This window comes from Mytilus californianus, unplaced genomic scaffold, assembly GCF_021869535.1.
Source record: "Mytilus californianus isolate M0D057914Y unplaced genomic scaffold, xbMytCali1.0.p SCAF_5, whole genome shotgun sequence".
Classification (NCBI taxonomy): domain Eukaryota; kingdom Metazoa; phylum Mollusca; class Bivalvia; order Mytilida; family Mytilidae; genus Mytilus; species Mytilus californianus.
The window spans coordinates 52,017,647-52,029,264 of NW_026262701.1; the positions used below are offsets into that span (position 1 = coordinate 52,017,647).

Genomic DNA, 11,618 nt, shown 5'->3' on the forward strand with positions numbered 1-11,618 from the left:
ACTTGGACAGAAGCTTGTTTATGATCATAAGATAATATTCAAAAGTAAATTTTGTAATAATAAAATTCCATTTTTTCCGTATTTTACTTATAAATGGACTTAGTTTTTCTGCCAGGAAACATTACTTTCACTCTGTGGTTAAAGTTTTTGAAATTTTAATAACTTTCTTAAACTATCCTGGATTTCTTCCAAACTTGTAAAGAAATTGTTTATGATCATAAGATAGTATGCAGAAGTAAATGTTGTAAAAAAAAATTCCATTTTTTCCGCATTTTACTTATACATGGACTTAGTTTTTCTGCCAGTTATCATTACATTCACTCTGTGGTTTTGTTTTAACAACTTTCTTAAACTATCCTGGATTTGTACCAAACTTGGACAGAAGGTTGTTTATGATTAAAAGCTAGTATCTAGAAGGAAATTTTTTCTGCATTTTACTTATAAATGGACTTAGTTTTTCTTCCAGTTAACGTTACATACAGTCTGCAGTTTAAGTTTTTAAAACATTTATTAGATTCATAAACTATGCTGGATTTTTACCAAACTTGGACAGAAGCTACTTACAATCAAAAGATAGTATAGAGAGGAATACTTTTATTAATTGTTTTCCTCATTTTTGTTGAGCCTGCGATTAACAGCAAAAGTAGGCGAGACACTATGTTCCTTGGAACCATTACGAATTTTTCATATACGAACGGATGCAGTATAGAACGATCATAATGTAGCAACCAGTATATTGCTTTTCATTTGAAAAAGTGCTACACGTATGTAAATATTTAACACGAAATAAAAACATATTTTTGTAACCCATCGTTGTAACAAGACTGTAAAACTCTTTCGCAATATGAATTAATGCTCAGCAGTTGGAAAACGTCATTCATACTACACTATACATTGTACGGAAGTTACAATAGTATAACTTAAAATGAAATATTTAATACGTTTATCATGTTTTTATTATTCCAAAACAGTTACTTTAATTTTGTAGCCGTTAGCAAGAATAGGCAATATACGTCTATGTGAAGTGGATGTTTACAAGACTAAAAAACTAGATAGAATATCGCAAGATGAGGCTGATAATGGTAAACTATTTGTTAATATTTTACAGCAAATTTAAATTAGATATTAAAAGAGTATGAGTGCATTGTATTTAAAACTTAACAGGTTTATATTCTGTTCGCTCTTAAAAAAAATAGAACGGCGAAATAGAAAGTAAAATAACAAAAATACCAAACTCCAAGGAAAATTCAAAACGGAAAGTCCTTTATCAAATGGCAAGATCAAAAGTTCCAACACATAAAAACAAATGGAAAACAAATGCCATATTCCTGACTTGGAACAGGCATTTTCTTATGTAGTTAAACCTGGTTTTATAGCTAGCTAAACCACTCACTTGTATGACAGTCATCGAATTCCATTATATTGACAACAATGTGTGAGCAAAACAAACAGACATAATAGGTAAAAATGTAAAAAAATGGGGTACAGCAGTCAACATTGTGTTATAATCTTAATCACTATAAAACAAATAAACTCACGGAACAAAACACTATTTCAACAAAGAAAAACAAAATGGCATATAGACACTCTATAGACAACTTAAGCAAAAAGATGACCGATATGATGTGATGGCGGCTAAACGTTAAGTGAGGATTAATACTAAATTATTATAATGAGATTTGAACACGTTGAATATACTATGCTTGATAATTGACCGATCTCCTGATTTTTGTATGTGCTTGCTCATTCGAAGCACACACGAAAATAGATAAGCTCATCATAGATCACCATACTCATGCACAATAATTATGAATCCATAATGACTTTTGCGGCTTCTTGAGATAAGTAGTTCATACCAATTTTATAATTGATCATCAGAACTTTCGTACAAGAAACAAGTACATGTACGCTTCCACAAAATCAGTAAAGCAGTTAGTCATTAGAAGACTGACGAATGTACAGCACCTATTGAGCACTTTATATTCAGTTAAGGTTACTATAAAACAGTTTGAGGACTATTCCAATAAAATATATCTCATACTAAAATAGGAATGCGGTATTTTGGGTATTCTTCCTTCACGTTGATCGATTAGATCCAAATGAATTGTCATCTTTGTACTATAAGAACAGATATAATTCATTACATTTATATAGATATTACCCCAGGTTTCACTCATTATGACATTATTCCGTTTAATTAATAATTGGTCTTACAAATTTTAGCTGTTTCGTTCGGTGCTATGTGACGTAGGTGCGGTATAGGTTTTGCTGACTGTTGAAGACCATACGATCCCTAATTGTGGCTAAGTTTAACGTCATTTGGCTTGTGCTTGAATGTTGTGTGTCTCATTGGTTATCATACCAAATCTTCTCATTTTTATATGATATATTATAAACGTCTATTCATGCGATGCATTGATGTTAAATGCAATTGATTTTTACGTATCAATGATGTATTTTATATACTCATGCTAAACAGTGTCTTATCAGAAAACGTTTTAAGTAGTGTATTTTAAGTAAAACACGCTTCATTTCGTATCTTTTGCCGCAGGAGAGAAAAAAATGCCAGTTTTATTTTTTTTCTATGATCCATTTAAAACTTCTGAATAACTTTGCAAATTAACAAAACATGTTCGAAATAACTTACAGTAAAATTATTATTATTTTGTTTTAAATATCTCATAAATTCTGTTAAATACACTCATAAAAATAAGCAATATGAAAATTATAAAAAAAAAAGTAAAATATAAAAAATACCGAACTCCAAGGAAAATCAAAGCGGAGAGTCCCTTATCAAATGCCAAATCAACAGATCAAACGAATGGAAAAAAACTGTCTCATTCCTGATTTGGAACAGGCATTTCCTTATGTAGAAAATGGTGGATTAAACCTGGTTTTATAGCTAGCTAAACCTCTCACATGTATGACAGTCGCATAAAATTCCATTATATTGACAACAATGTGTGAACAAAACAAACAAACATAATCATGATAATAGGACAAAATGTCAAAAATAGAGGTACCGCAGTCAACATTGTGATATAATCTTAATCCCAATAAAAACAAATGGACTCATGGGTTATTAATTCTGCTTAAAAACTTAAATGAGGGTGCCCTTTTTGCAAATTACAATAAACTTATTTCTAAAAAGATTACAGTCCATCCAGTGCTGGTTTTGTACATGAATTTTAGATTTACACTTTGGTATGCACTAATATTGACGGTACGATTTTTTTATTGCACTAGATACTTATTTCGACTGACTCATAGTGATGCTCTAGGTAAAAAAATAAGAAAATCCAAAACTAAACGAAGATAGAGAACAAATCGTTTAAAATAACAAAATTTGTTTTTTGCAGTTTTTTTTAAATTGAAAATACAAGGCTGGATTGCAAGGGAAAATACACTGGTAGAATCGAATACGATGGTTCTGGTTGAAGAAAAAATATTGCAGAAATCAAGTAAAGTTGTGATAATCAAAGGTCAGTCAGGCAGTGGAAAATCTGTTTCACTTCATCATGTTGCAACACAGCTTCAACATGAAAACGAATTTCAAATTATTCCTGCCGATTTACCTGATCAGATTAAAAAATACCACAATCCAAATCGAAAACAAATTTTCGTGTTCGATGATGTATGTGGTAAATATTGCACCAATTCAAGTATTGTAAACCAGTGGAGGAATTTATCAGAAGATATTGAAAAAATGTTGAAAGAAAATACTCATATTTTGATGGCATGTAATTCTAATATATTAGAAGATATTAAGGATATAAGGAGTTTTCAAATCGATGATACTGAAGATAACGTTTTTGACCTTCAAAGTAAAGGAACATGTTCACTCGATTATACACAGCGAAAGGAAATAGCAGATATCTATCTCGGACAGGATAGCTATGACAATGAAATTCTAACAACCGAAACAGAGTATTTCCCATTGTTATGCCAAATGTTTGCTACGCAAAACACGGGAAACATAAGACATTTTTTTGAAATGAATTTTTGTGACCTGCTATCATTAAAAACGTGCAATGATAAAACAACATATGCCGTACTTTGTCTATTTGTTATCACAAACAACCTAGTTTCAGAAGCTAATACAACTTCAGATACTTTAAAAGACATAACAAAAGAATTAAAAATTAGGCCACCTTTAAGTTGGGATATAGCACAAACCCTACTGGATGATATGTGCAATTCTTATGTTAGTAAATTGAGGTGTCAATACCGAATAATTAATGATAAAATATTTAATCTTCTTATAGCATCATTTGGTAGAGATATGTTTTTATTTATTTTAAAACATGGTTGTAGTCAATTTATTCGAGACCGATTTCAATTGCAGTCTACTAGCCAAGGAGATGATGAATGTAGCATTGACGTTATGCCTGAAAATGAACCGTTGTATTTTGAACGTTTATTAAGAGACATATCCAACGGGTACGTCACTGATGTATTTAAAAACAAGCAAATCGCTAATGAAGTATTTAGAAAAAACTTAATAAGTCATATCAAGAAAAGTCCAAGTGCAATTGATGTTATTCTGTCATTGTCAGAAAAGAAAGAATCCCCACTTTTAACTGCATCGAAACAAGGATATCTTGATTTAGTTGAATATTTTATTGAAATAGGGATGAACGTCGATGTCAGTGATAGTGAAGGCAGAACCCCGCTGTATCTAGCTTCTGCTGAGGGGTTTAAAGATATTGTGAAAAATTTGTTAAACAACAACAGTAATTGCAGCTTATATAAAAAAAATTCACCTTTATATATTGCAATAAAAAATGATCACATGGCCATTGCCGAGGAACTTCTTAAAAAGAACGCTGATCCCAACGACCGTACCGTTCGTGAAATAAAACTTGACCTCATTCTTCAATTATACGAAGATGAAAGTTCTTTAAGTCTTGTTGCATCATCAATTACTAACCGTACACCTATTTTTATTGCTTCATTAAAAGGACGAAAACAATGTGTCGAACTTTTACTAAAATATGGTGCAGATCCTAATATGTGTGCTTACTATAACGTATCGCCACTTTATGCAGCTGCAGAAGAAGGACATTTAGAAGTAGTCAATCTGTTACTTGAAAACGACGCAAATGTAAACGAGGAAGCTGATAACAAGAAAACTCCCCTTCATGTTGCTTCAGAAAAAGGGCACTATCATATTGTTAAACGTTTGATCGAAGCTGGAGCTTTAATTGACGCTTCAGATGATAATGGAGCGACACCTCTTTTGGCAGCAATTAAGAATAAGAAAGAAAGTGTTATACAACTCTTAGTAGAAAATAAAGCAGATCCTAATAAATTAGATAAACAAGGCAATTTTCCATTAAGAGCGTCTGTTTCTCAACCTGAAATCTCTAAATTACTTTTGGACAACAATGCAGACCCTAACTTAATGAACGACAAAAAAGAATGCGCTCTTTTATTTGCATCTGAAAAAGGAAATATAGACACTGTAAAACTATTACTAGATCAAAATGCTGATCCTAACATAAAAACACTTGTAAAAGGCTCTTCGCTATTTGCAGCCGTAGAACGGGATTCAACGCAGATTGTACATGCTTTGTTAAGCTGCGGTGCAGACCCTGATGATCGAAATCAAAGTAATCAATCCGTTTTATCTGTTGCATCTGAATATTGCAATGAAAATATTATTAAAATGATAAAGAATGCTCGTGAAGGAATATTACCAAAATGTAATCAAATATCTGATCCTTTGAATTCAAGCAGCAATCCCGAACTAACAGTTATACAAGAAGATGAAGAAGTCAAGAAACCAATATTGAAAGACGGAAATATTTACAGAAATAAGTTGAATGAAGTTACGAAGATTGCACAAAAGGACACAGACGCTTCTTTAAAGCGTGGACTGCCAATATTCAGCGAACAAACACTTTTTGTCAAAGGAAATAAGATTAACCTCAGTTCAAAAACACTCAAAAAGCCTGTAGCTTCAAAATCAAGAAAACTGCAAAATTTTAAGAATGTAGTACCTCCTCGACCAAAAGCAAAAGTAAAACATTTTCGACCATAAACATTATTAACGTATTCGTCATTTTTATTTAGCATGATGCCCCTTAGCTTTTCATATGTGTAGTAGTTCAACATTTTGGCAATAACATTAGATTCTAGTGAAATGGTTTTGAAATTTTGTTTGTAAATTAAATTGTTTTAACATATATATTTAGTTACTTGCATTACATTTTAAGAAGTCAGTAGATCATCAGATATAGTGAACATCTGAAGTTACTATCAATTGAGGCTGAAGTCTGTCTATAAAATTCAAACATTCATAAAAGGCCTGCAAAATTTTGGTAACATCGGAAAGGGCTAGAAAAAAGCAGGGACATATCGTGGGTGTGTGTTTTGCCGTATGGGTATGCAGCTGTCCCCAAAGAGGAGGTTACCATTAGACCTGATAGAACAATTTACAAGAAATCAAACAACTGGATTCCTGATCCTACGTAAATCTTTTAAAGCTAGAAAGACACGCAAGACAGCCAGAGATAAACATAATACATAAAGTATTTAAAAGGATTAACCTTTGCTTTATATAGATCTAATCGGTTCAATACATTGGAAATAGTTAAGATATGTTTCCGAAGTCTCATTTATTGGAGAAAATGAATAAAAAGACGGCATACAACACAAGGTATTTTTGAGGGCAGCAAAAATGTCCCCGCGGTTTGTTTCGTGTGCACCGATACGGAAGCAATACCTGCTCGAGCAAACAGGATTCTGACATGTCATCATTCGACAAGACATTGTGAAAGAAGAACGAGATTTTCTACGACAATAGGAACATATCCCGTTAGTCTTCTTTGATACAGACACTCTACTCTTTTAATATTAAAATAAGTATATGTGTATGGTTGCCAATCAAATTACAACTCATTCAAGGCTAAATGAAAAATATATGAACAATTGTAGATTATCGTTTTGGTATAGCATGTATAGCCGACCAATATAATATACTCAGTTACCAAAGAACAGTATATAATGAAAATTATGACTTAAACTTCATTAATAAACAATAAACAAACTGACTTCACACAGGAACCTCTTAGTAGAAAGAAAAGAAGTTAGCAGTATCCCTTAACTTCACTTTCCGCCATAAAGATGATGTTTTCTTACTAAATTATTCATAATTTGGTGACTATGTTGATCGCTTCTATCCCATCGAACTTGAGATAAAGGATACAACAGATACAGTTTAGTCTGCTTCATATCTTGACTTGCATCTAGAAATTGACAATGAGGGTCGGTTGAAAACAAAATTATACGACAACAGAGCTTCAGCTTCCAAATTGTGAACTTTCCATTTCTATGTACCAACATTCCTGCAGCTCCTGCATACGTTACATTCATCTCCCAGTTGATACGATATTCTAGGGCTTGTATTTCCTATCATGATTTCCTTAAAAAAGGGTTGCTGCGCTCACAACATGCACAAGGAAGCTATTAATCAAAGAGTTCCAATTGGTGAAGTCGAAACCATCCCTTCGTTAATTGTATGGACGTCATCATAAGTTAGTAGACTGTTATTAAATTTCTTTTTCACAGATAACGATGGATATGTCAAACTGTGGTAACTACAATTCCATCCCCTTTACCCCGAATGTGACTTACCGAATTAGACTTATCCCCGGGTTTGTAACACGACGGATGCCATTTGTGGGGCAGGATCTACTTACGCTTCCGGAGCACCTGAGATTTCCACTAGTTTTGGAGAGGTTCGTTTTGCTCAATCTTTTGTTTTCTATGTTGTGTTTTGTGTACTGTTGTTTGTCTGTTGGTCTATTTCTAGCCATGGCGTTGGCCTTCTATTTTCGACTTATGAGTTTGAATGTGCCTTTGGTATCTTTGGTATCCTTTGCCTCTCTTTTAAGGGTTATTTAATTTTGACAATTTTCCTATGAGCCTCCAAGAGCAATTACAATTTGGAAAGAACCTAGCAACCATTACTTAAGGAAACGTTCCTACATGAACTTTGATATGGAACAATTGAATTTCAAAAGGATTTAAATCCAATTTCATGCAAATTCAGTAAACGACTCTGAGACCCACGTTTTATTTTAGCTCACCTGAATCTTAGGATAGAGTGGGGTATTTTTATCACTTGGCGTCCGTCGTTGTCCGCAAATTTTTACAAAAATCTTCTCTGAAACTATTGAGCCAAAGGAAACCAAACTTTGCCACAATCAATACTGATTTGTTTTGTTTAAAAATATGTTCGATGGTACAGCTTACCAACCAACATTGCCGACATTGCTATAAATAGACCAAACATGTACAGTAAAGATAAAGGAAGGACAGAAATATTCCAAATAAACTCATCATAATACCAGGATAACAATTGTGTAGGCCAGACGCGCGTTTCGTAAAAGAAAAATCCCAGTTGATACGATATTCTAGGGCTTGTATTTCCTATCATGATTTCCTTAAAAAAGGGTTACTGCACTCACAACATGCACAGTGAAGCTATTAATTAAAGAGTTCCAATTGGTGAAGTCGAAATCATCCCTTCGATAATTTTACGGACGCCATCACGAATTAGTAGACTGTTATGAAATTTCTTTTTCACAGATAACGATGGATATGTTCAAACTGTGGTAACTACAATTCCATCCCCTTTTCCCCGAATGTGACTAACCGAATTAGACTTATCCCCGGGTTTGCAACACTACGGATGCCATTTGTGTAGCAGGATCTACTTACGTACCGGAGCACCGGAAATCACCACTAGTTTTGGAGAGGTTCGTTTTGCTCAATCTTTTGTTTTCTATGTTGTGTTTTGTGTACTGTTGTTTGTCTGTTGGTCTATTTCTAGCCATGGCGTTGGCATTCTATTTTCGACTTATGAGTTTGAATGTCCCTGTGGTATCCTTCGCCTCTCTTTTAAGGGTTATTCAATTTTGACAATTTTCCTATGAGCCTCCAAGAGCAATTACAATTTGGAAAGAACCTAGGAATCATTACTTAAGGAAACGTTCCTACATAATCTTTAATATGGAACAGTTTAATTTCAAAGGGATTTAATTCCAATTTCATGCAAATTCAGAAAACAACTCTGAGACCCATGTTTTATTTTAGCTCACCTGACTCTAAGGATAAAGTGAGGTATTTTTATCACATGGCGTCCGTCGTTGTCCGTAAACTTTTACAAAAATCTTCTCTGAAAATATTGAGCCAACGGAAACTAAACTTTGCCACAATCAATACTGATTTGTTTTGTTTGAAAAAATGTTCGATGGTACAGCTTACCAACCAACATGGCCGACATTGCTATAAATAGACCAAACATGTACAGTAAAGATAAAGGAAGGACAGAAATATTCAAAATAACTTATCATAATACCAGGATTACAATTGTGTACGCCAGACGCGCGTTTCGTAAAAGAAAAATCCCAGTTGATACGATATTCTAGGGCTTGTATTTCCTATCATGATTTCCTTAAAAAAGTGTTGCTGCGCTCACAACATGCACAGGGAAGCTATTAATCAAAGAGTTCTAACTGGTGAAGTCGAAATCATCCCTTCGATAATTTTACGGACGCCATCACGAGTTAGTAGACTGTTATGAAATTTCATTTTCACAGATAACGATGGATATGTTCAAACTGTGGTAACTACAATTCCATCACTTTTTCCCCGAATGTGACTAACCGAATTAGATTTATCCCCGGGTTTGCAACACGACGGATGCCATTTGTGGAGCAAGATCTACTTACGCTTCCGGAGCACTTGAGATCACCACTAGTTTTGGAGAGGTTCGTTTTGCTCAATCTTTTGTTTTCTATGTTGTGTTTTGTGTACTGTTGTTTGTCTGTTGGTCTATTTCTAGCCATGGCGTTGGCCTTCTATTTTCGACTTATGAGTTTGAATGTCCCTTTGGTATCCTTCGCCTATCTTTGAAGGGTTATTCAATGTTGACAATTTTCCTATGAGCCTCCAAGAGTAATTACAATTTGGAAAGAACCTAGCAACCATTACTTAAGGAAACGTTCCTACATAAACTTTAATATGGAACAATAGTCGTTTTTCATATTAAAATTACGTAAGCGATTTTTTAAACAACGCCAGCGACTGCATCATGTGACACCCGACATACGAAAAAGTTTTTGAGCGGCTACTTTCGAAAATTAATTTTCACAGATGGTAAAAAGGTGTACCTGGGGGAAATGTTATAGTGACAATCGGTACAAAGATAGGGATTATATGCAGAATGTTTCATTTTGGCCCATTCCCAAACCTGCAACCAGACTTTCTGAGACAAAATTGTGGGTAAAAGCTTGCGGAAGGAAGGACTTCACCATTAAAGACGTCAACAAACACTCATATGTGTGCAGTAAACATTTTGTAGAAGGAAGACCAACATCAAGCTAACCATATCATGTATCTGCCTTTTCGACAAGTCCTATCAGTACTGTAAAACCATGCAGGAAACTCCCAACCAGAAGAGAACTTTTCACAAACAGCACCCCGAAATCCAAATCCGTGCCAAGAGCTACTGTCCCAGCACCTGTACCTCTTTCTTTTCCATTGCTACCCATACCAACAAAGTTCGTAGAAGTATCTAGCAAGAAGACATCTCCTTCACTACATACCAGTGATGTGCAGTTACAATCTATAGAAGCTGAACACTTTGAAGTATCTGATAGTACGTAACTATTATTTATATGCAATATTCTCCATACTCCTTTTTCTTCAATTTGAGCTGTTCTGAGTGAATATGTTGTAATGCTTGCATAATTTAGTAGCAAAATCTGTTAATCATCCTAAATGTAGACACACATGGTACGATAAACATTAAAATTTAAAGATTTCATTACCGTACCGCAGGCACTGGTCTACCCAGCTTGTCTGGCAAAACAGCCGTTGGACGTCACAGTAATCTCGGACTAAGGCAGTGGACATTCTATTAATAATGATAAAATATGGGCAATGGTCGGAAAAAAGTGGCTATGTATATCTTTTTTAAATACATTGCCACTATATTCATCCCATTGCCCATATTTTATTATTATTGATAGAACTTTTAGTGCTTGTGACGTATTGTACATGTTGATTTTTAGTGTCGTTCTTTATGTATTCCTGATATATATACTAATAAATTTCTGATATCCATTCGACAACTTTCTAGTGGAGACCAAATAGTACACTAGATATACACAACTATGGATATGTAAACGTACGGCCTTCAACAATTAGGGAGAAAATACCATGCATGCATAAAGCTAAGATCAACTATAAACATGTAGCTCAAACTTAACAAAATGTAAAACAATTAAAACGAGAACACCATATTTCTTTTTATATACATAAAATAAATGATCGAAAGAAACCATTGATAAACACTGAATAACAGGCTGTTAGCTTTGGACAAACAGATCTATGTTAAATGTCTCTGCCTCCTCTAACGTGGAAAAGTTGTGTGATCGTTTACAATAAAAAACGTATTGGCAATCATACCACATCTTCTTATTTATATATATATATATGCAATTCCTTATGTTCTTATTTCTTATAAGAACATTGTAGGCTGACACGAGTACAGCTTAGTGAGTGAATAGAATATGTACGATACTTAAAACATATGAAATATATAA

At 33.8% G+C, this 11,618-nt stretch overlaps 1 protein-coding gene across 1 annotated transcript; it reads left to right on the forward strand.

Annotated features, from left to right (window-relative positions):
* Nucleotides 1-426: 426 nt before the first annotated feature.
* On the forward strand, nucleotides 427-6,189 carry LOC127702483 (ankyrin-1-like). Its single transcript, XM_052206695.1, has 2 exons — nucleotides 427-1,082; nucleotides 3,360-6,189. Exon 2 carries the CDS (start codon nucleotides 3,425-3,427, stop codon nucleotides 6,041-6,043), a length of 2,619 nt encoding a protein of 872 aa, XP_052062655.1. The 5' UTR covers nucleotides 427-1,082; nucleotides 3,360-3,424; the 3' UTR covers nucleotides 6,044-6,189.
* Nucleotides 6,190-11,618: the final 5,429 nt, after the last annotated feature.